Below are 25,666 nucleotides of genomic sequence, written 5' to 3' on the forward strand. Positions count from 1 at the left end.
CTCCAGCCTGAGCAACATGGCAAGACTGAAAAAGAATAAAGAAGGTGGCTGGAGACCGGTGGCTCAGGTCTGTAATCCCAGCACTTTGGGAGGCCGAGGTGGGCAGATCACGAGGTCAAGAGATCGAGACCATGCTGGCCAACATGGTGAAACCCCATCTCTACTAAAAATACAAAAATTAGCTGGGCGTGGTGGTGCACACCTGTGGTAACCCAGCTACTAAGGAGGCTGAGGCAGGAGAATTGCTTGAACCCAGGAGGCGGAGGTTGCAGTGAGCTGAGATTATGCCACTGCACTCCAGCCTGGCGACAGGGCGAGACTCCATCTCAAAAAAAAAAAGAAAAGAAAAAAAAAAGGGGGCTAGATGTGATGGTGCACTTTGGGAGGCCTAGCTGGGCTGATTACTTGAGCTCAGGAGTATGAGACCAGCCTGGACAACATGGCAAAACCCTGTCTCTCCAAAAAAAAAAAAAACAAACAAAAAAAAAACAACAAAAAAACCAAACTAGCCGGTATGGTGATGAGCACCTGCAGTCCCAGCTACTTGGGAGGCTGAGGTGGGAGGATCACTTGAGCCCAGGAAGTCAAGGTTGCAGCAAGCTGAGATTGTGCCACTGCATCCCAGCATGTTTGACAGAGTGAGGCCCTGTCTCAAAAAAAAAAAAAAGGACAAAAAGAAAGATCCCAAGTCAACTAATCTTCTACCTTAAGAAACCAAAAGGAGAAAAGCAAACTAAACCCAAACCAAGCAGAAGGAAGAAAGGACATAAATATTAGGGTGGATAAAAATGAAACAGAGAATGCAAGAATAGAAAGAAAAAACTCTGACAAATCTTTTTTTTTTTTTTTTGAGACGGAGTTTCGCTCTTGTTGCCCAGGCTGGAGTGCAGTGGCGTGATCTCGGCTCACTGAAACCTCCGCCTCCTGGGTTCAAGTGATTCTCCTGCCTCAGCCTCCTGAGTAGCTGGGATTACAGGTGCCTGCCACCATGCCCAGCTAATTTTATATTTTTAGTAGAGACGGGGTTTTTCCATGTTGGTCAGGCTGGTCTTGAACTCCCGACCTCAGATGATCCGCCTGCCTCGGCCTCCCAAAGTGCTGGGATTACAGGCATAAGCCACCACGTCTGGCCAACCCTGACAAATCTTTAGCTAGACTGACCAGAAAAAAACAGAAGATTCAAATGACTAAAATCATGAATTAAGGAAGGGGCATTACTACCAATCTTACAGAAATGAAAAGGATTATTAAAAAATACTATAAATAACTATATGCCAACAAATTAGATAATATACATGAAATGGACAAATTCGTATGATACAAACTATCAAAACTAATTCAAGAAGAAATAGAAAATCTGAATAGACCTGTAAGTAATGAGATTGAATTAGTAATTTAAAATTTTTCCATGAAGAAAAGCCCAGGACCAAATGGCTTCACTGCTCCCAAACATTTAAAACACCAATCCTTCACAAATGCTTCTAAAAAACATAAAGGAGGGATCACTTCCCAACTTATCCTATGAGCCAGTATGATTCCAGCACCAAAACCAAAGATATCACAAAAGAACTACAGACCAATACCCATTATGAGTACAGACACAAAAGTTCCCAAAAAGTACTAGCAAACATGACCAAGTAGAACTTATCCAAGGAACCTCAGGCTGGCCTAATATGAAAATCAACCAATGTAATATGCCATGTTAATAGAATACAGAACAATACTCACGTGATTATCAATAGACAGAGAAACAGCATTTGACAAAACCCAACACTTTTTCATGACAAAAGCCCTCAACAAACTACAAATAGATGGGATATCCTCAACCTGATAAAGGCCATCTCTGAAAAACCCAGTTAACATACACTCATGTGTTACTCAATGATGGGTATCTACACACAGGGAGAAATGTGTCCTTAGGCCATTTTGCAGTTTTGTGCACATCACAGAGTCGGTATGGTATCGCCTATTTACACACCTAGGCTATATGGTATAGCCTACTGCTCCTAGCCTACAAACCTGTACAGCATGTTACTGTATTGAATACTGTAGGCAAATATAATACAATGGTATTTGTGTTCCTAAACATAGGAAAGGTACAGTAAAAATATGGTATAAAAGATAAAAGATGGTATACCTGTATAGAACATTTAATCATGAATGGAGCTTCCAAGGCTGGAAGTTTGGAAGTTGCTCTGGGTGATTCAGTGAATGGGTGATGAGTGAATGTGAAGGCCTAAGACATTACTATACACTATTATAGACTTTATAAACATTGTACACTTACTACACTGAATGTGTAATTTTTAATAATAAATTAACCTTAGCTTACTGTAACTTTCAAACTCTACATACTTTTAACTTTAACTTTGACTCTTTTGTATTAACAGCTTAAAACACATATTGTACAGCTGTGCAAAAAATTTTTATCCTTATTCTATAAGCTTTTTTCTATTTTTAAAATTTATTATTCTTACTTTTTAAACTTTTTCGTTAAAAACTAAGACACAAATACACACATTAGCCTAGGCCTACACAGGGTCAGGATCATCAATTAATATCACTGTCTTCCACCTCTACATCTTGTCCCACTAGAAGGTCTTCAGGGGCAAAAACAAACATGAAGCTGCTATCTTCTATGAGAATGCCTTCTTCTGAAACACCTCCTGAAGGATATGCCTGAGGCTGTTTTACAGTTACTTTTTAAGTAGAAGAAGTATACTCTAAAATAATGATAACAAGTGGTTGGGTTATGGTGGATCATGCCTGTAATCACAGTGCTTTGGGAGGCCAAGGAAGGAAGGTCCCTGTAAGTCAGAAGAGAGAAATCAGCCTGTGCAACAAAGCACGACCGTGTCTCTACAAAAAAATAAAAGAAAATTAGCCAGGTTTGGTGGCATGCACCTGTAGTCCCAGCTATTTGGGAGGCTGAAGCAGGAGGATCACTTGAGCCCAGGAGTTCAAGATTACAATGAGCTATGATCATGACACTGCACTCCAGCCTGGGTGACACAGTGAGACCCTGTCTCTACGTTAAAAAAAATTTTTTTGCAGTAAGCTTAGATCGCGCCACTGCACACCAGCCGGGGCAACAGAGTGAGACTCCGTCTCAAAAAAAAAATGAAAAAAAGATTTTTTTTTTTTTTTTTGGCCAGGTGCAGTGGCTCATGCCTGTAATCCCAGCACTTTGGGAGGCCAAGATGGGCAGATTATGAGGTCAGAAGCTTGAGACCAGCCTGATCGACATGGTGAAACCCTGTCTATACTAAAATACAAAAATTAGCTGGGCACAGCGGCGGGCGCCTGTAATCCCAGCTACTCAGGAGGCTGAGGCAGGAGAATCGCTTGAACCTGGGAGGCGGAGGTTGCAGTGAGCCGAGATTGCGCCACTGCACTCCAACCTGGGCGACAGAGTAAGACTCCCTCTCAAAAAAAAAAAAAAAAAAAAAAAAAAACCACATAAAATTTTTAAAAGTAATGATAAAAAGTAAAGTAGATACATAAACCAGTAACACAGTCATTTATTAACCAAGTATTATGTACTGTATATAATTGTTACATGTTATACTTTTATATGACTGCCAGTACAGGTTTGTTTACACCTTCATCACCACAACCAGGTGAATAATGCATTGCACTACTATGTTACCACGGCTACAATGCCACAAGGTGATGGGAATTTTTCGACTCAATTATAATCTTAGGGGACCACCACTGTGGTTGCTATTGACCTAAACATTAAGTACAGTGTACTACGGCTATAGTTAATGGTGAAAAGTGGTCAGGCACAGTGGCTCACGCCTGTAATCCCAGCACTTTAGGAGGCCGAGGCGGGTGGATCACCTGAGGTCAGGAGTTTGAGACCAGCCTGGCCAACATGGTGAAACCCCATTTCTACTAAAAATACAAAAATTAGGCAGGCGTGGTGGTGGGCGCCTGTAATCCTAGCTACTTGGGAGGCTGAGGCAAGAGAATCACATGTACCAACCTCTGCAGTAGGCAGAGGTTACAATGAGCCGAGATTGTGCCACTGCACTCCAGCCTGGGAGACAAGAGCGAGATTCCATCTTAGAAAAAAAAGACTGGATGATTTCCCTCTAAGAACAAGAACAAGATAAGGATGTCTGTTTTTTGTTGTTGTTGTCGTTCTTTCTCTCTCCCTTTAATGTTTGTAGCTGTGACCTCAGGTGCACACCACCATACCTGGCTAATTTTTTGTATTTTTTTGTAGAGATTGGGTTTTGCCATGTTGCCCAGGCTGGTCTTGAACTCCCGGGCTCAAGCAATCTGCCTGCCTTGTCCTCCCAAAATGCTGGGATTACAGTTATGGGCCCCCAGCCATTTTTTTTTTTTTTTTTTTTTTTTTTGAGACAGTGTCTCACTCCAGTTGCCCAGGCTGGAGTGCAGTGGCATTCTCCTGATACACTGAAACCTCCGCCTCTCGGGTTCAAGTGATTCTAGCGCCTCAGCCTCCTGAATAGCTGGGACTATAGGTGTGCTCTTAGACCCGGCTAATTTTTTGTATTTTTAGTAGAGACGGAGTTTTGCTATATTGCCAAGGCTGGTTTCGAACTCCTGGACTCAAGCAATCCGCCTGCCTCAGCCTCCCAAAGTGCTGGGATTACAGGTATGAGCCACGGCTCCCAGCCAAGGATATCTGCTTTTATCACTTCTATTTAATACTGTACTAAAGGTTATAGCCAGGGCAACTAGGCAAGAAAATGAAATACATGCATTCAGATTGGGCCAGGCATGGTGGCTCACACCTGTAATCCCAGCACTTTGGGAGGCTTGGGGGGTGGACCACCTGAGGTCAGGAGTTCTAGACCAGCCTGGCCAACATGGTGAAACACTGTCTCTACTAAAACTACAAAAATTAGCTGGGCATGGTGGCATGTGCCTGTAATTCCAGCTACTGGAGAGGCTGAGACAGGAGAATTGACAGAACCCAGGAGGCAGAGGTTGCAGTGAGCTGAGATCATGCCACTGTACTCCAGCCTGGGCGACAGAGCGAGACTGTGTCTCAAAAAAAAAGCATTCAGATTGGGAAACAAAAAGTAAAACTATTTCTATTCAACAATGAATGATCTTATATTAGAAAATCCTAAGGAATCCATCAAAAAGTATCCAAATTATTAAGCAAGTTCAGCAAGGTCATAGGATACAAGGTCAATTTACAAAAATCAATTGTTGCTGATTGTCTTCCAAGAGAAAAAGAAAACAAAAATTATATTCTACATACTCAATCTAAAAACAAAGTTAAGAAAACAATTCCCTTTACACAATAGTATCAAAAAGAACAAAATATTTAGAAACAAATTTAAAAACTAAAAAAAAAAATCTAAAAACTATAAAACAATGTTGAAAGAAGTTAAAGAAAATAAATCTTGGCTGGGCGTGGTGGCTCACACCTGTAATCCCAGGATTTTGGGAGGCCAAGGTGGGTGGATCATCTGAGGTCAGGAATTTGAGACCAGCCTGGGCAACGTGGTGAAACACTGTCTCTACAAGAAATACAAAAATTAGTCAGGCGTGCTGGCGCCATGTCTGTAATCCCAGGGAGGCCGAGGCAGGAGAATTGCTTGAACCTGGGAGGCAGAGGTTGCAGTGAGCCGACTTCGCACCACTGCACTCCAGCCTAGATGACAGTGCGAGATCTGTATCAAAAAATAAATAAATAAATAAAAGAAAATAAATCTAGTGTGAATCAGTCCCTTGGGAGTCAAGATCTCTCTACCTTTGAGACGCTCTCCTCTGAATTCTTCTGCCTGAACAAGGTTATTACCAGCTCTAAAAGTTTATGGACAGGCTTTATTTATAAAACAAACTTTTTTCAGTTGGTATTCCTTTCATGTTTTAAAGTAATGCTTTTTAAATTTAATGTGCATAGAAATCACTCAATGATCTCATTAAAATGCACATTTCAGCTGGGTGTGGTGGTTCTTGCCTACATTCTCAATACTTTGGAAGGCCAACGGGATTTGGGAGGGGGATCCCTTGAGGCTAGGAAGTTCAAGACTGGGCAACATAGTGATCCCCCTCTCTAAAAAGAAAAAAAAAATTAGCTGGGCGTGGTGGCACATGCCTGTAATCCCATCTACTTGGAAGGCCGAGGCAAGAAGACTGCTTGAGCCCAGGAGTTCCAGGCTGCAGTGAGCTGTGATCATGCTGCTGTACTCCAGCGTAGGCAACAAAGCAAAATACTGTCTTTAAAAAATTAAAATTAAAAAAAAAAAAAAAAGCAGACTTCTATTCAGTAAAAGTGGGGTGGAGGAAAGGGGTGGTGTTCTGCATTCCTAACAACTCCCAGACAATGCTAATGTTGCTGGTCCTCAGATCATATTTTGAGTAGCAAGGTTTTAAGTAGGTGCATACATACAACTGGCTTGACTCACTAGAAAAAAAGAAAAAAGCAAACTGTAACACGGGTGGCCAACAGTGAGAAGGACAAAACTCTGATGAATCCTCTAAGTTTTTCACCACTGAGCACAATAAGTAACTCCTTATTAACAATGAAGAACATACACTTATACTACCTCTTCATTCCTGCCATGACTAAGTACCAGAAAAGATGCAGAATTGGCCAGCTAGCATCATCCAGACTGGGGCTAAATCCATTTGAAAAGTTAAAAAAAATAAACAACACAAAATCTGCTGCATAGAGATCATCCTATAGAATATTAACCATCATCACCTTTCCCTCTCTGTATCTTCTGTCTTTTATTCCTTCTTCTAGTCAGTGTTTATCAAGTGTCTTTGGGGACCAATGGCAGTCCCTGGCAATCTATTAACTGGTCTACAGACAGTTTTGAGAAAAAAGTGATAAAAGTTTTGATCACAAATATTTCACAAATTTGAGAAGATTATGACTTTCACAGAAATCCTTTTAGGTTCTTTATTGCTGTTACATTCTAAGGATCACCCAAGCTCTACTAGGATAAGTTAAGAAAAATACCATAATAAGGAAAATGAAAAGGAAAGGGCTAACATACTTCCACATCATGTAAGTTGTTTACATTGGTTAAATACGTATTTTGTTGTTACTATCATATTGTGTTAAATCCCAAATTTGGGGAAATCAATCAATGGTTCAAAAGAGTAAAAGTGAAAAATACATTTAACTCAGAATGGCATAAATGATAATAGTATGATTTTATAGTGAAGACTGATCTTAGAATGAGCTGTGACCAGCGAACTAGGAGTGATAACTCTGTACTAGGAGACATCCTTGTTCCCACCGTACTTTGATACATTATTAAATAGGGACAAGAAGCCACTGAAGTGTTCACATCATTTTCAACAACTCCAGTAAACCAACCAAAGCCTCCACTATGAATTCTGTCTTTAAAAGATCAAAATAATAGTCAAAGGTACTTCTTTTAACAAAACAGATTCAACTACTGTCAGCTGCAAAATTAATGACAAATGTGCTCAGACAGAAACAAAACAATCTACTGGCAAAATTCTATCATCAGATGACACTATTGGACATTATATGCTACGTGTGTTATACAGAGAGGAAGAACAATTATTATCACAGATGTAGGCTCTTAAGTATTTTGTTTAATGGCTGCATGAAGCCACTAGTGTACAGAGTACGAATCAACTCTTAGTATATACGAATGTAACATGTTAATCAAGAAATACAAGCAACTTTTTAAAAGTTTTTAGAAGAAGATATTTTCTTTTAACCAACAATTATTTTTGAACCTTGAATTGAAAAGTTGTGCTGGAATCAGCATGGCTAGAGCACCAGCTTTGTGTGCAGCAATGAAGAGCCCACCACCTGAAAGCCAATTCACACATGGCTTCATTTACAGACAACAGCTGGCTTGAGTCATTGTTAATAACCACATGGAAAATTGTGAATATAATTAAAATTGCAGCCCTTGAATAGGTATCTTCAGCATGTTAAGAATGCAGCAGCAGACTGGGCACACGGTGGCTCACGACTATAATCCTAGCACTTTGGGAGGCCAAGGTAGGTGGATTGCTTGAGCCCAGGAGTTTGAGACAAGCCTGGACAACATAGCAAGACCCGGCCTCTATTTGGAAAAAAAAAAAAAAAAAAGCAGCAGCAGCAAATACTCTGTTTTTCTATTTTGTCAAGAGGAAATATGCTAACAATATCTACTCAAATGAAGGATACACTTTTTTTTTCTTTTTTTGAGACAGTCTTGCCCTGTCGCCCAGGCTGGAGTGCAATGGTGCGAGCTTGGCTCACAGCAACCTCTGCCTCCCAGGTTCACGTGATTCTCCTGCCTCAGCCTCCCAAGTAGCTGGGATTACAGGCGCCTGCCACCACGCCTGGCTAATTTTTGTATTTTTAGTAGAGACAAGGTTTCACCATGTTGACCAAGCTGGTCTTGAACTCCTGATATCAGGTGATCCACCTGCCTCGGCCTCCCAAAGTGTTGGGATTACAGGCGTGAGCCACTGTACCCAGCGGATATTCATTTTTTTTTATAACACTGACGTCATTAAAACATATCTATGATTTTAAGTGGCTAACTCAAGTGCCATGCCTCTATGACAGACAGTATAGTGACCAGCTTGAACATATCATTTGAGAGTGAAATTATGATTCTCTCTCTCTTTTTTTTAAGATTGGTTTCACTCTGTCACCCAGGCTAGAGGGTAGTGGCACAATCATAGCTCAATGCAGCCTCAAACTCCTGGGCTCAAGTGATCCTCCCAGCTCAGCCTCCAAAGTAGCTAGGACTTATAACAGGTGTGCTCCATCATACTTGGCTAATTTTTTTTCTTTTTCTTGTTTTTCTTTTTTGTAGAGAGACAAGGTTTTGCTATGTTGCCGAGGCTGATCCTGAGCTCGTAACCTCAAGCAATCCACCCACTTGAGCCTCAAAAGTGCTGGGATTACAGATGTGAGCTACCATGACTGGCTACAATTCTTTTTTGTTGTTGAGACAGGGTCTCACTCTGTCTCCCAAGCTGGAGTACAGTGGCACAATCACAGCTCACTGTGGCCTCCACCTCACAGGCTAAGGCAATCCTCCCACCTCAGCCTTCTGAGTAGCTGGGACTACAGGTGTGTGCCACCATGCCCAGCTAATTTTTTTTGTTATTTTTGGTATAGATGGAGTTTCACCCTGTTGCCCATGCTGGTCTCAAGCAATCTACTCGCCCCAGCTTCCCAAAGTGTTGGGATTACAGGCGTGAGCCACTGTGACAGGCCACAATTCTTTTTTTTAGACGGAGTCTCACTCTGTCTCCCAGGCTGGAGTGCAGTGGCGCGATCTTGGCTCACTGCAAGCTCCGCCTCCTGGGTTTACACCATTCTCCTGCCTCAGCCTCCTGAGTAGCTGGGACTAGAGGCGCCTGCCACCAAGGCTGGCTAATTTTTTTGTATTTTTAGTAGAGATAGGGTTTCACTGTGTTAGCCAGGATGGTCTCGATCTCCTGACCTCGTGATCCGCCAGCCTCGGCCTCCCAAAGTGCTGGGATTACAGGCGTGAGCCACCGCACCCGGCCCGGCCACAATTCTTAGTAACAAAATATGCAGACTAAATAATGCTACAAATGGCTTAACCAAAGAGTTTTACTCTTTTCTTTTTTCTTTGGGATGGAGTCTCGGCTCTGTCACCCAGGCTTGTGTGCAGTGGCACGATCTTGGCTAACTGCAACCTTTGCCTCCTGGGTTCAAGCAACTCTTCTGCCTCAGCCTCCTGAGTAGCTGGGACTACAGGCACACGCCACCATGTCCAGCTAATTTTTGTATTTTTAGTAGGGACATGGTTTCACCATATTGGCCTGGTTGGTCTCGAACTCCTGACCTCGTGATCTGCCCGCCTCGGCCTCCCAAAGTGCTGGGATTACAGGCGTGAGCCACCGCGCCCGGTCAAGATTTACTATTCTAACTAGGTAGACTTAAAACCATATTCAATTACTGCACTAAACCTGAAAACATATTTCCCAGAACTGAATTCAACCAAAAGGACAGATCTACACATTGCCATCTCCAAAATTAAAATATTCAACTTTCCTTTTGAGTGCCATACACTTGTCAACTTGATGTAGTTTTCAGTGAGAATTCTTGTAATAATTTTTGGGTCCATTTGAATATCTAAAACATCTAATAGAAATATCATATACTTGCTGCTCTTCCCAACTCTATAATTCAAAGATGGGGCTATCTAATTTAGTACAACTATGAGCAAGAAAAGAATCAGTTAAATATGAAACCTTAACCTGGACTTTAGTGAGTCTTTCACCATTCATGTGGTGGTACAATAATGTGAACAATCATTGCTTTTCCCGATACTGATTTAAAAATACTGTTTTGATCTTACAATAAAAACATTTGAATTATTCTTTTGTGTTTATCTAAAATCAGTGGTATGCACTGAAGACCCATCACATGGTCCACACATTCCAAATGTTTGAAAACACTACTTTCTCTACTACACTACTTCCCCTTCAAAGGAAGCTCATTTCTTCCTGTGCATGTTAGAGAAAAACAGAGAACCAAGGACATTTTGTTTGCCCTTATTATTAATCTTCTCATATTAGAAAAGCACTTCATTATCTGCATTTATGTTGCCTCATTTTCAAAAACATTGGTCTGATTTCAGTATGAATAACACTTATAAAAAACAATATATATAATAATTATTTCCAATTTTTCCTGAATTCCCTCGGCCCCCAAAGACATTCTTTCCTTATGACCTTCCCAGAACCCAAGCTGCCTTCCTAGACCTCTTTACCTCTTGGTTACAGTCAAGGGTTATAAAAAAAATGTTTAACAGCTGGCATGGTATAAACACCAAACCAAGAGATTGACACCAATTTATAACTGTATGGCTGTAATGGAATAGGCTCACTAAACATCAGCCTTAGTTATACTACTGCTAAAGAAGCAGCCTTAGACTGCTGCTTGTAAGCACTCTGCTATACTTTTTTTCCATGCTAGGCCTGTTCTCAAAGATCTTTGGTTATTTCTTACCTGCCACTTCACAGAAAAGGGATAGCAAGGTTCATGAAAGAAATCACACAAATTGGATTCCAAAGATGAGTTTAACGTCACATCTTATTAAATATTTAATTTCTCTACTTTGATTCCTTAACAGGAAGAATTAAGGAGAAGTATTAGAACATACTACTGCTTTCTTTCTCTTACACCAACTGTCTCCAGATAATTAAGCTAAGTTAGCTTTTTTTTTAAAAGTCAGCTTTTTATTATAGCTTTGTTATTCAATTATATCCACACAGGTATGCAAGTTCTTTCTCCTTTCTATCAAACAGTTAATACACAGGCAAATGGATAAATTTGGGGATATATTAAGGATACTGTAAACTGTTAGCAAAACAAATAAACGTCTCTGACATTGAGAGGAAACAAGAAAAAGGGAATATAGAAATTCACACCCTAAAAAACAAAAACAGGTGGTTCATTTTAAAATGAACTTATAAAGTTATATATAATAACACCAAATATATCTGTGTTGTTTTTAAAGATATTCTTACCCAATTTTGGAAAAACTATTAGGTATTCAGCATTGCACTGAGGACATGCCACTCTGGCTGTACTGTTTCCTCTTTGCTTTTCATCCACCCAGCGTTGTAGACAGGCCTGGTGAACCCATTTTGTAGATCCTCTGCACCTGCATGGTCTCACCCATTCAGCTGTTCTATCATCTTCATCAGTAGCAAAACAAACCCAGCAACTTCTGTAAATTAAAAGAGAAAAGGATGACATTTATATCTTTAGGACTCCAGCCTCCTCTATACTGCAGCTCTTACTTAATGGGATGAGCCTGCTATGTTATGTTACAGAATCTCTGTCCTATATTAAAAGACTAAGGAGACAAAACAACCAATACATTCCCATTAGAGCAGTTTCTACTTTTTCTGTTTTTCCTTGTCTTCCTCTACAGAATCTTATGTTTTCTGAACTTTGTTTTTATGTAATCTCCTCTATCTTTTCAGTAATTCTTCACCTTCTCTAATGAACCAGAGTGCAAGGAGACAAACCTCAAGCTGCTTTTATTATAAGACCTAATAATTCTTTGAGGGATAGTAAGCACAGTAATATATTAAATTCAGTGTTCTCCCCAGTTCACCACCACCAATCCCTTGAACTTGGAAAAACAAAGTATTACATGAGTGATTTTATAGTCTCATTCCATTTTTCAGCTGAGGAAAAAAAAACCCATTTCTCTTTCTGGTAAAGTATAAACGTAAGAGAAAACAATATTACATTTTCAAAAAAGCACAAAGGAGATAAATATATCAAGATTTTTTTTTTTAGAATAGCAATATGATAAATTTGGGTGTGTATGCTTGAAATCTGAAATCTAGAAGTATCAAGTCTGGGGTGCTTATATTAATAAAAATACAATTCTATTGAGATCGGTAATTTTAAAACATTTTCCCACTTTGTTTTTAAGGGTACTTCATGAATTGTAATTTTTTCTTGTGGAATTAGGTTGTAATTCCTCAGTTTTTCTCCCAATTAACACAAGTTTTGACATCGATTTCCATCAGGGCAAATACAGTTCAATTCAATGAGACCCTTCTCTCCTCCCCTCCATTAGAACTTGTACAAGTGGAAACAACTGCTAATTAAAGCATGTTACCTACTGTGCACTTTTCACTTAATTGGATAAGTGGCTTCTGTCAGAACAACTAGCTTAACTATGTTCAGTGGGAAAGACTATATAGTCAGGTATTACAGATGGGTGAGGTTCTCCAGTCCTTGTGGAACAACATGAATTTCAATTGTGTGCTCCAATTACAATTTGTCAATTAGAACACGAAAAAAGTTGAACTGAATCCATGCCATCAATATCCAAAATTGTTGTTTTATTCAGCTTTCAAATTCAGTCAGGTTTCATAAGATCTAAGTAAAATTACAACGTAGGTAGCACTTGTTTAGCATTCTGACCCTTTTGACCCACTTTAGCTAAGCTGTCTGGGCCTTCACATTGTCTTATGGTTGTCCAAAAATACCTTGTTCTTTTTAAAAAAATTTTATCGTCAAATAGACATAGCATAAAATCTACCACTTTAGCCATTTTTTACGTGTATAATTCAGTGGCAGTAAGTATATTCATACTGTTGTGCAACCACCAAGACTACCCATAGTAGGACTGGGTTCTAACCTATGATTTTTGCATAAAATTTCAATTGGTAAGTATACTAGCACACAGGCTGGTTAAGATGTTGTTAGTATATATTTTTCCCCACAACTGAGGTAATTTTGTGAACATATTTGTATATATCTAGGAAATGGAATGTATCATTTTAGCAACAAAATACTGGCAGAATATTTAGAGACTCTTTATTCTCATACTTAACACAAATGTAAATAAGAATGGCTACATCAGCATAATTAATCAGTATTAAGGTGAATCACATTTTAAATTAATCCAATTTCAGTCATCAGAAAAATACAATGTTAAGACTAGGGTGAACCAACTGAAATAGTCTACATTCATCTGTTTTTGACTTACAGAAATGATAAGTCAAATTTCATATTTCGATCTAATGAGAATACTTGTGTAGCTATTATATTCCTCATAAATTCTAGATAAGGTTTATTTTTCCCCAACATTTTATTATGAAAAATTTCAAACTTTCCAAAAAAATTTGAAAACTGTTCAGTGAATACCCATATACCCAACATTTAGATTCTATAATTTTTATCATTTTGCTGTATTAGCTTTCTCACACATCCATTCATCATTCTTATTTTTTGCTCCATTTCAAAGTTGCAGGCATCAGTATATTTCAGTCCTAAATACTTGTACGGATTTACTTTCTAGAACTGACATTTAAAGCATGCACTTGGCCGGGTGCCGTGGCTCAAGCCTGTAATCCCAGCACTTTGGGAGGCTGAAGCAGGCAGATCACAAGGTCAGGAGATCGAGAACATCCTGGCTAACACGGTGAAACCCTGTCTCTACTAAAAATACAAAAAAATAGGCCGGGCATGGTGGCTCACGCCTGTAATCCCAGCACTTTGGGAAGCCGAGGCAGGGAGATCACGAGGTCAGGAGTTCAAGATCAGCCTGGCCAACATGGTGAAACTCCGTCTCTACTAAAAATACAAAAATTAGCCAGGTGTGGTGGCGGGCACCTGTAATCCCAGCTACTTGGGAGGCTGAGGCAGGAGAATCACTTGAACCCGAGAGGTGGAGGCTGCAGTGAGCTGAGATCGTGCCATTGCACTCCAGCCTGGGCAATAAGAGCGAGACTGTCTCAAAAAAAACCCCCAAAAAACCAAAAAAACCCCAAAAAATTAGTTGGGCGTGGTGGCGGGCGCCTGTAGTCCCAGCTACTCAGGAGGCTGAGGCAGGAGAAAAGCGTGAACCCGTGAGGCAGAGCTTGCAGTGAGCCGAGATCACGCCACTGAACTCCAGCCTGGGCAACAGAGCAAGGCTCCATCTCAAAAAAAAAAAAAAAAAAAAAAAAGCATGCACTTATGCACTTTCAGTTTTTTTTCTAATTAATTTCACAACTATGGTAAATAAGATAGCTGAATGATGATTTAGAGTGGGAACTTATCAGGAGTTAGGCTTTCAGTTGAAATAGCAGTATTAGAGGTATGCGAACCAGAGCAACTCCATCTTGATTGAACAGGAGGAGCTGGGCAAAATGAGGCTGAAACCTACTGGGCTGCATTCCCAGATGGTTAAGGTATTCTAAGTCACAAGATGAGATATGAGGTCAGCACAAAATACAGGTCATAAAGATATTGCTGATAAAACAGGTTGCAGTAAAGCCAGCTAAAACCCACCATAACCAAGATGCTCACGAGTGACTCCTGGTCGTCCTCACTGCTACACCCCCACCAGCACCATGACAGTTTACAAACGCCACGGCAATGTCAGGAAGTTACCCTACATGATCTAGAAAGGGGAAGCATAGGCTGGGCGCGGTGGCTCATGCCTATAGTCCCAGCACTTTGGGAGGCCGAGGAGGGTGGATCATGAGGTCAGGAGATCGAAACCATCCTGGCTAATACGGTGAAACCCTGTCTCTACTAAAAATACAAAAAAAATTAGGCGCCTGTAGTCCCAGCTACTCGGGAGGCCGAGGCAGAAGAATGGCGTGAACCCAGGAGGCAGAGCTTGCAGTGAGCTGAGATTGCGCCACTGCACTCCAGCCTGGGTGACGGAGCAGGACTCCGTCTCAAAAAAAAAAAAAAAAAAAAAAAAGGAGAAGCATAAATAATCCTCTCCTTGTTTAGCATATTATCAAGAAATAACCATAAAAACGGGCAACCGGCAGCCCAAAGTCTTGCTCTGTCGCCCAGGCTGGAGTGCAGTGGTGCCATCTTGGCTCACTGCAAACTCTGCCTCCTGGTTCAAGCAATTCTCGTGCCTCCGCCTCCCAAGTAGTGGGATTACAGGGTGCCCGCCACCATGCCCAGCTAATTTTTGTATTTTTAGTAGAGACGGGGTTTCACCATGTTGGCCAGGCTGGTCTTGAACTCCTTACCTCAAGTGATCTGCCCACCTCAGGCTCCCAAATGCTGGGATTACAGGCATGACCCACTGCGCCCGGCCACACACAGCTAATTAAAAAAAATTTTTTTTAGAGACAGGATCTCCTTATGTTGCTTAGACCAGTCTCAAACTCCTGGGCTCAAGCAATCCTCCTGCCTCGGATTCCCAAACTTTTGGGCGTGAGCCACTGTGCCTGGACAAATATGTTAAGTTCTAAAGAATTTATTAACTGATTTGCTATCTTACTAGTTATTTAAATTTAATCTACCTAGTATGGAAAGAATAGCAGTCTATGAAATGAGGACTGGGGAAAGGGGAAATTAAAGCATGTAAAAATGATCACACAAATGTCTTTAGGCCAATATCAGCATATAAGACAGTGTGACTAGTCTTAAGGGCTAAAAAAAAAGAGAGGAGGGCACACACACACACACACACACACACACACACACACACACACAAAGATGCTTGCTTTCCTTATTTTTTTTTTATGAGATGGGTCTGGCTATGTTGTCCAGGCTAGACTCCAACTGAAATCCCGGGCTCACGTGATCCTCCTGCCTCAGTGTCCTGATTACCTAGGATTGCAGGCATATAGTCTAGCTTCCTGCCACCCCCCAATCCCCCGCCCTTTTTGCACACTGTCACCCAGGCTGGAGTGCAGTGGTGCAATCTTGACTCACTGCAACCTCTGCCTCCCAGGTTCAAGTGATTCTCCTGCCTCAGCCTCCCTAGTAACTGGGACTACAGGCATCCACCACCATGCCTGGCTAATTTTTGTATTTTTAGTAGAGATGGGGTTTCACCACCTTGGCCAGGCTGGTCTTGAACTCCTGACCTCAAGTGATCCACCCACCTCGGCCTCCCAAAGTGCTGAGATTACAGTCATGAGCCACTGTGCCTGCCCATCCCCCCATTTTTAAACCTCTGATAGACTGACCAGGAACATCACCTGGGAAGGTCTTATAATTATGCTTTCCCTTTTTGCTTCTCCATACCCTAACGTCCTACTCTATGTAATTAATCTATTTCAACTATTTATTCCCCAATTCTCTACTCCCTTCCTTTTAAGATGGAGAAGAGCTATTTGAAAATGATTCATTTACAGTTTCTCAAGATCTTGGAAGGGAGGGGGGACAGTAGAAATTTGATGTTTAATGTACATACAACACAAGTCCTTCTACCTTCTAGGAGTAAATAGTATCCCATGCTTTCTATGGAAAATCACTCTTCCCTCCAACATCAGCCGTGTGTGTGGTTTAGGCAGTTAATACCATAACCAACCCAGAAACACTCAGATTGGCCACTGTAGCCTATCTTCCAGACTACATCACTGGGAGGCTGGGTCCATAAAGCTGGTCTTAGTGAACCTCAGAACTTTTGCTGGGAAAAGTGGTATACAGACTTTCTCTCTTCTTCTGGGATTAGAGGCAGAGAATGTGAGGCTATTGCTGACAGGAGAGCCACCAACTAAGTGGAGACTTAAGAATCCAGAGGAAGTGAAGGTGGAAACTGACGACATTGAGACACGGATCCAGCTGTGCTGTGCCTACAGCTAAATATATTCTTGTACTGTTAACTCACATAAAGCAGTAGATTTTTGGGTTTTTGGCTTAACAAGATCATGTGCAACCAAAATGATCTTGTTACTGTGTTGGGTCCTAAGAGATGGCCTCAGTACAATCATAGAATGTAAACTCTAAAGAGTTTTTATTATTTTTGAGACAGGGTCTACTCTGTTGCTCAGGTGAGAGTGCAGTGGCACAATCACGGCTCACTGCAGCGTGGACCTCCTGGGCTCCAATGATCCTCCCACGTCAGCCTCATGAGTAGATGGGACTAGTTTTTGGTTTTGTCTTTTGAAATGGAAAATAGCCAATTAATTATTAGCCAAAACCAAAACACTCAAAGTCCATACCCAAGGAAAAAGGAAGTTGTAATTTCTGACCAAACTAGGAGTTTCTCCTTACATCTATTTTTCCTCTTGTTTTCTCCACTCCTCTCTCTCAGAACTCAGTCCTCAGTGTGATGCATAAGCATCACCTGGGGACTCATTAGAAATGCAAATCTTTAGGACTTGCCCCAGACCTATAGAATCAGAAACTCTGGGGGTACCCAGCACTTTGTTTCAATAAGCCCATCAGGTGATCATGATCCTGAAAGTTTGAAAACTTCTGCTCTAGCCATTCTTCCTTCCTTTTTTCTGATTTCTCCTTTGTAAATATTCTTTTTTTTTTTTTTTTTTTTTTTTTTTTTTTTTTGGAGACGGAGTCTAGCTCTGTTGCCCAGGCTGGAGTGCAGTGGTGCGATCTCAGCTCACTGTAACCTCTGCCTCCCGGGTTCAAGCAATTTTCCTGTCTCACCCTCCCGAGTAGCTGGGACTACGGGCATGTGCCACCACGTCTGGCTAATTTTTGTATTTTCAGAAGAGACGGGGGTTTCACTGTGTTAGCCAGGATGGTCTCGATCTCCTGACCTTGTGATCCGCCTGCTTCGGCCTCCCAAAGTGCTGGGATTACCGGTGTGAGCCACCGTGCCTGGCCCTGTAAATATTCTTAACTCACCATAATATAGAAATCAAATTCTGTTTTATGCTCACTGTAAACATTTTTAAATTATTTGGTTTTTAATTTTAAACAATAAGTAAAATGCTTAAGGTATTTTTTCCTAAGGAAACAAGGTTAAATTAATTTGGGGAAAAAGATAATGTGAATTCAGGATATTCTAACTGGTTAAAGAACCTGGACTTTGGAGCCAGATTGTCTGGGTTCAAACCCCTGCTAACTACATAGGTTTAATGATAGAATCTCTTTCACAGAGTTGTTGCAAAGCAGAGGTTCTTAATCTGGGGTCTATGAAAAACTTAGGAGGTGGGGATCGGTAAATCTGGATGAGGGGAGAATAACCATCACATGTTTATTTTTGCTAAGCTCTAAATAAAATGTAGCTTTTCTTCAATAATGAGTGCAAGCAAACCACAGTAATGTTAGCAGCACAGCAATTAGAAATGAGTATAGCAACCAGAAATTTTCATATTACTTTACAGCTGTAGAGATCCCGAAATAACATTTAGCTCATTGTAATTTGAAATTAGTTATCAGGCCAACTGATAAATCTTGTATTTTAATGTGTTAAAGTTCATATTACTATATTAGGCTTTTAATATTTTGATAGCTATACTTCAATATAATTGGTTTCATTTCTAATCCTATATATTTTGTTTTATTCTTTCAAAAACATTCTGAGAAGGAACCCATAGGCTCAACCAGACCACCAAAGGAGTTTTAGCATAAAAAATGTTTTATGTTAAGGTCCCCTATTGTAAAAGATTAAACATGTGATTAAGAAACTGCTTAAAAATTGCCTGGCATGTATATAACCTCCATATGACCACTAGCAATAACAACATTGACAATGATGACAGTGATGGTGTCAGCTTTCCATTCAAATTCCTAAAATTTATGGATGCAGTTTTCTTACCATTAGCACATAAAGCAATTCCACTTGGCACCCTGGCATTCAGTGGAAAATGTTCTGGATTCCTAGTCATTTCCCAATTTTTCAATAGGCCACACCACTACTTAAGATTCATTTAAACCCTTTCAATTCAGTTTCTTTCACCCTTATTATCCTTCTGGTAGCTTTTCTAAATGCCACCTACTTGCTGATGTTACTCCTACACCATCCCATTCACCAAGTTGGGGCATATTCATTTACAAAGTAAAAGGAGATCTGGGAAGTATCATGATTGGTTCAGGGATCAAAGAACAAATCACTGTCATTACATGAAGACAACAAAAGAGAACTAAACTAGACAAATCTAAGGACTATTACTTATTCCTAAGAGCAGATGTATAGTCTTACTGGTTTTGGTAATATAATTCCATGTGATTTTAAAATTAAGATGGTTTTTGCCAGTTATATAGTAAACTAATAAAGAGTAAACAGTAAAATTTATAAACAGTTTAAGGAATATACATGACAAAATTGCCCTAAATCTAACATTATTCAAGATCTCCTCCTAAACCCACTTGAGTACCTAATAAGTACATTCATTATTTGATGTCGCAAGGAACTACACGTAAGGAACTTCCAGTCTAGTTAACGAACAAACATGCATACGAAGATCACAAAAAAACCGCCATACCAAGCATTAAGTGCCAAGAAAAGTTGTTAGAAACCTTAATACAGGTTTCTAACATGTGATGAGAGACCAAGAAACAGGATGAAACAGCTGAGGTTTCAAGAAAAGGAAATAACTACAGATGAGAATTCAAGTTAGAGTGGAAAGAAAAGGTATTTGAAGAAAAACAGAGTAAGCAAGCTTAGAGATGGAAATGAACATATGTTCATGGACCAATGTGGTTGGAGCAGAAAGATTTTAAGATGAAGCTAGATATTACAAACCAGTTGGGAAAGGATGAATAACAAAGACAATCTCACTTCATAGGGTTCATTTGTGACTAATTTACAATCTATCTGATCAAACAGGTTAATTATTTTTAAAATATGTAGAAAAAAGCGAGGGGGGCTTTATTTATCAAAAAGATAGTTTCTCACTGGCACTAAATTAAGCAAGATAGGTACAGTATCTTAAAAAACAGCTGGTAGTAAAGGCTTTCTTTGCAGACTCAAATTGCAGGTGTTTCTTTTGGATTCTTAGGAAGTTCTGGGAAATCAGACTCCTGCCTGAGAAATCACTGTGATGAAAATTGGAATGCAGCAGAATAGAAGAGTTTGAGAATATAGAAAGCAAGCGTGGAATAAGCTTTAAATTGCTGCTGTTGTATTATATATGGTGCCATAATAGTGTATTTACATGACTGCTCTAAGGAAAGAGAACAAGCACTCCTTAATTCAGAACAAGTTTGGAGATTCATACTCTGGTTAATGTAAGGAGGGCTCTATTTGACAAAGAAAAAAACTACATGTTAGGCCGGGCACGGTGGCTCACGCCTATAATCCCAGCACTTTGGGAGGCCGAGGTGGGCGGATCACCTGAGGTCAGGAGTTCGACACCAGCCTGACTAACATGGAGAAACCCCGTCTCTACTAAAAATACAAAATTAGCCAGGTGTGGTGGTGCATGCCTGTAATCCCAGCTACTCAGGAGGCTGAGGCAGGAAAATCGCTTGAACTCGGGAGGTAGAGGTTGCAGTGAGCCAAGATCGTGCACTCCAGCCTGGGCAACAAGAGTGAAACTCCGTCTCAAAAAAAAAAAAAAGAAAAAAGAAAAAAACTACATGTTGCTTATCTTGTCTCAGGATTAAAAGTGTCACACCCAAGAATTGTGAAACAGAAAGCACACTATTAAGGTACTTTAAAGCAGCCATAATGTGCTTCCTCCAGAGAGGCAAATCCCTTTCAGTTTACTCCAATGGGCCATATAAATATTGTCATCTATGTGAACTATGGCATGTAAAGAATTAGGAGGCAGGTCAGGCGTGGTGGGTCATGCCTGTAATCCCAGCACTTTGGGAGGCTGAGTGGGGAGGATTGCTTGAGACCAGGAGTTCAAGGCCAGCCTGGCCAAAATAGTGAAACCCTGTCTCTACTAAAAATACGCAAAATTAGCTGAGCATGATGGCACACACCTGTAATCCCAGCTACTTGGGAGGCTGAAGCATGAGAATTGCTTGAACCTGGAGGCTGCAGTGAGCTAAGGTTGCACTACTGCACTCCAGCTCGGGCAACAGAGTAAAGGCTCTGTCTCAAAAAAAAAAAAAAGAATTAGGAGGCACTGAAGATGAAGTGCTACATGAGTCTGGAGAAGAAGAGAAAAATATTTCTGCAGACATGGTCAGAAAAGCCTTATAAACAAGGCAGAATCTAACTAGGTCTTGAAAAATGGGTAGAGTTTTGAAAGAAAAGATGCCAAACAAAACCCAAAAACGAAAACCACCTTATGTTTGGAAGAAAGTGTGCAAGCCAGTTTGGCTTGGGCAAAAGACTTTTAGGTACTTATACACTTATTCATAAAGAGAAGAAAGGCTTTAAAAAGGCAGTTGATGCCAGCTATGTACTCCATATCTTAAACATAATAGGGAGCATAATAAATGGTCTGTGAATAATGTTGAGTGTCCTGAAGGACAGGCTAAAGAATATGATCTCTTTTTTTTCTTTTGAGACAGGGTCTTGCTCTGTGGCCCAGGCTGGAGCGCAGTGGCATGGTGCAATCTCAGCTTACTGCAACCTCCACAACCTGAGCTCAGGTGATCTTCCCACCTCAGCCTCCCCAGTAGCTGTGATTACAGGTGTGGACCACCACATCCAGCTATTTTTTCTTTCTTTCTTTTTTTTAAGTAGACACAGGGTTTCTCCATGTTGCCCACGCTGGTCTCAAACTCTTGGGCTCAAGCAATCTGCTCCTCTCGGCCTCCCAAAGTGCTGAGATTACAGGCGTGAGCCACTGAGCCCGGTCAGATCTTTTTTTCTTTTCTTTCTTTCTTTTTTTTTTTTTTTTTTGAGACATCTTGCTTTGTTATACCCAGGCTGGAGTGCAGTGGTGTGATCATGGCTCACTGCAGCCTCAATCTCCCAGGCTCAAGTGATCCTCCTGCTTCAGCCTCCTGAGTAGCTGGGACTACAGGCATGCACCACTGCACTGGTTACTTTTTTTATTTTTTGTAGAGACGGGGGTCTTAGTATTTTGCTCAGGTGGGTCTCAAACTCCTTAGATCAGGCGATCCTCCTGCCTCAGCCTCCCAAAGTGCCCAGCCCTGAACTTAATCTCAGTAAGCAGTAAGAAAATACAAGTTTTGAGCAAATGAGGCAATTTAAAAAAAATGGTGCTTCTGCATGATTATTCTAAGCACTGATATGTCACAAAGAATGAAAAGAAAGACATCATGTTACAAAAGAGGGTCTCCTATGTACTAAAGCCCTTGTGGGAAAATAGGATAGGGAATACAGGCAGTTTCTGTTCTCAATGAACTTCCTGATGAATGTGTGTGGTGGTGGTAAGGGTATGTGTGTGTGTGTGTGGGAAGCTCTGAGACATAAGACAAGTATATTAAAAAATTTACAGTATAATGTGATATACTATAATAAATGCATCAAGGTTCTATTGAAACACAGAAAGGAGCTGTTAACTCTGTTTGGGGGAGCTGTGCAAGGCGTCACTGTGGTATTTCAGCTGAATTCAATATGGGTAAGACTTCACCAGGTGTTAGGAGGAGGAAGGCACCTAAAGCAAAAATAAATGAAAGAGCAGGATATGTTCAGGCATCAATGAAGGGGAGTGCAGGAAAGGACGGTTAAGGTAGGTTGGGGCTGGATTATATTAACAGATCAAAGCACATTACCCCGTTGAAAGTTTACGTTTTATCCTTTTAGGTGACACAGAGACTGGCAGATTTTTAAGTATAGAAATTGCATGATTATAATTGTGCCTTGGCTAATTCTAGTGCCACTCTGTAGGCCAAACTGGACCAAGTGAAAAATTGAAGCTAGAAAAAGGAAAATCAACAATATGTGATGAACAAGTGGATCTGGAAGGAAAGAAGGCGGCAAAAAAATGTAAAAAAGGCCCCGGGCAAGGTAGCTCATGCCTGTAGTCCTAACACTTTGGGAGGCCAAGGTAGGATTGGTGGAGAACAGGAGTTTGAGACAGCCTGGGCAACATAGTGAGACCCGTCTCTATCCCCCTCCCCACCAAAAAAAAAGTTAAAAAAAAATTAGCTGGGCATGCTGGCTTGCACTGTGCTCCTAGCTACTTGGGAGGCTTGAGCCTGGGAGTGCAAGACCCTGTCTCTTTAACAAAAACAAAGAAAACAAGAAAAACTTATGTTTTGGCTAGGCTCATGCCTGTAATCCCAGCACTTTGGGAGGCTGAGGCAGGAAGGTCACTTGAGCTCAGGAGTCTGAGACCAGCCTGGGCAACATGGCGAAAGCCTGTCTCTACTAAAAATACAAAAATTAGCTGGACATGCAGTCCCAGCTAGTCAGGAGGGTGAGGTGGGAGGATATTTTGAGCTGGAGGGTGGGGGATGGAGGTTGCAGTAAGCCGAGATCGGCCACTGCACTCCAGCCTGGGCGACAGAGCCAGACCCTGTCTTAAAAACAAACAAACAAACAAACAAAATTTATGTTTTATAGCTGGTGGACAAGAAGACTGGTAATATCAAAGACCAAAAATTGAGAAGTCAAGATAAGTAGCTTAGTTTTAGATTGATTGGCAATACTGTATACACACAAATGGAAATGTCCACTGGGCAGGTAGAAATTAAGTGCTAAAGGAAATGAGGAAAAGAGGTCAGGAATAAAGACACAGATCTGGGAGTTGTTTGAATAAACAGGAAAGAGAGTGAGTAAGTATACTTTTTCAAAATAGTAAATGCTGAGAATTGAACCATACATAGAAATTGAAGGAAGAAAAAGGTAAGGTGATTCTGAAGGATAAAAAGTCCTGAAGAAAATGTCACTATACTTACTAAGAAATTATTGGTGACCTTTAGCGTGTATATACATACAGAGAGAAAGAGAGAGAGAGAGACTGAGACTTGCTCTGTTGCTCAGGCTGGAGTGCAGTGGCACGATCTCAGCTCACTACAACCTTTGCCTCCCAGGTTCAAGCGATTCTTGTGCCTCAGCCTCCCGAGTAGCTGAGATTACAGGTGTGTGCCACTATGCCCTACTAATGTTTGTATTTTTTGTAGAGATGGGGTTTTGCCATGTTGGCCAGGCTGGTCTTGAACTCCTGACCTCAAGTGACTGGCCTGCCTCGGTCTTCCAAAGTGCTGGGATTACAGGTGTGAGCCACTGCACCCACCCCTTCAGTATACTTTCAGTAGAGCTAATGACAAGAAAGGGGAATGAAAGTCAAATTATCAGGAGAAATAATAAAGAGAAAATAAGAACCTAAATGTCATAAACGAGACTGGATTAAAAAAGAAAAAAGGCCAGGTGTGGCGGCTCACGCCTGAAATTCCAGCACTTTGGGAGGCCGAGGCAGGTGGATCACGAGGTCAGGAGTTCGAACCAGTTTGGCCAACATAGTGAAACCCTGTCTCTACTAAAAATACAAAAAATTAGCTGGGTGTGGTGGTGGCACGCGCTTGTAGTCCTAGCCACTTGGGAGGTTGAGGTGGGAGAATCACTTGAACTCGGGAGGTGGAGGTTGCAACAGTGAGCCGAGACCACACCATTGCACTCCAGCCTGGGTGACAGAGTGAGACTGTGTCTCAAAAAAAAAAAAAAAAAGTTGAAAGCTGGATGTGGTGGAACACACCTGTAGTCCCTGCACTTTGGGAGGCTGAGGCGAGAGGATCACTTGAGCCCAGAAGTTTGAGACCAGCCTGGGCAACATGGTGAAACCCCGTCTCCACAAAAAAATTACAAAAAATCAGCCAGGTGTGGTGGTGCACACCAGTAGTCCCAGCTACTCTGGAAGCTGAGGTGGGAGGATCACTTGAGCCTGGGAGGTTGAGGCCGTGATTGAGCCGTGATTGTGACACTCCACTCCAGCCTGAGCAATGGAGTAAGACCCTGACTCAAAAAAAAAAAAGTAGTCTATTAATATACTTTTCTATATAAAAGCATTAAACCAAGAAGGATGGAAGAATATAAACCCATTTTATGATAGTGGAGTGGGGATGAGAAGATATGCCATTGGGGACAGTGGTCAAAGGGGATTTAATTGTATCTATGATGTTTCCATTTTTTACACATATCTGGAAATAATTGATGATGGTTTTTAATTCTGGGCACTGGTCTGTAATTGTCAACATGGTGATGTGATTGAGAAAAAGAGGTCAACTGACAAAGACAATGTGAAATTGTTTATACAGCATGCTCCTATCAGAGTATAGCTTCCTTGGTCTTCAAAGGGGTATACATCTGTGGATAACACTCTCACAGAGGCAGAATTCTAATTCACTTTACCACTGTGGGAGGGGGCTGGAAGAATAGACCACTCTTTCTGCTCTTTCTCCCATCTGACCATTCTGGGGACATTCTGGCTACACTCTTTGCCTATTTACTAGATGCAAGTAAGTGATGCAAAACAACCTCAACAAATTAATGTGTGTTTATTTTAAGACGGGGGAAGCAGAAGTAGTTTCCAAAAGCATTTCTCAGTAGGTCCAGGCTTCAAATCAGAGGTCTATTCCTGCAGTTTGTTATAATATTCTTTACATTGTTCTCTGTAAATTCACTCCTAACTTTGAGAAGTTTTAGAGAAAAATGAGAATGTCGGT

At 41.0% G+C, this 25,666-nt stretch overlaps 1 protein-coding gene across 1 annotated transcript in view; it reads right to left on the reverse strand.

Annotated features, from left to right (window-relative positions):
• MARCHF5 (membrane associated ring-CH-type finger 5) overlaps positions 1-25,666 on the reverse strand; it is a 59,505-nt gene that overhangs the window by 28,544 nt on the left and 5,295 nt on the right. Inside the window, exon 2 of the mRNA XM_032136819.2 lies at positions 11,485-11,687. Coding sequence (XP_031992710.1) covers positions 11,485-11,687 — 203 coding nt within the window. The remainder of the gene's footprint in view (positions 1-11,484; positions 11,688-25,666) is intronic.

The sequence above is a fragment of the Hylobates moloch genome, unplaced genomic scaffold, assembly GCF_009828535.3.
Source record: "Hylobates moloch isolate HMO894 unplaced genomic scaffold, HMol_V3 SCAFFOLD_3, whole genome shotgun sequence".
NCBI lineage: Eukaryota > Metazoa > Chordata > Mammalia > Primates > Hylobatidae > Hylobates > Hylobates moloch.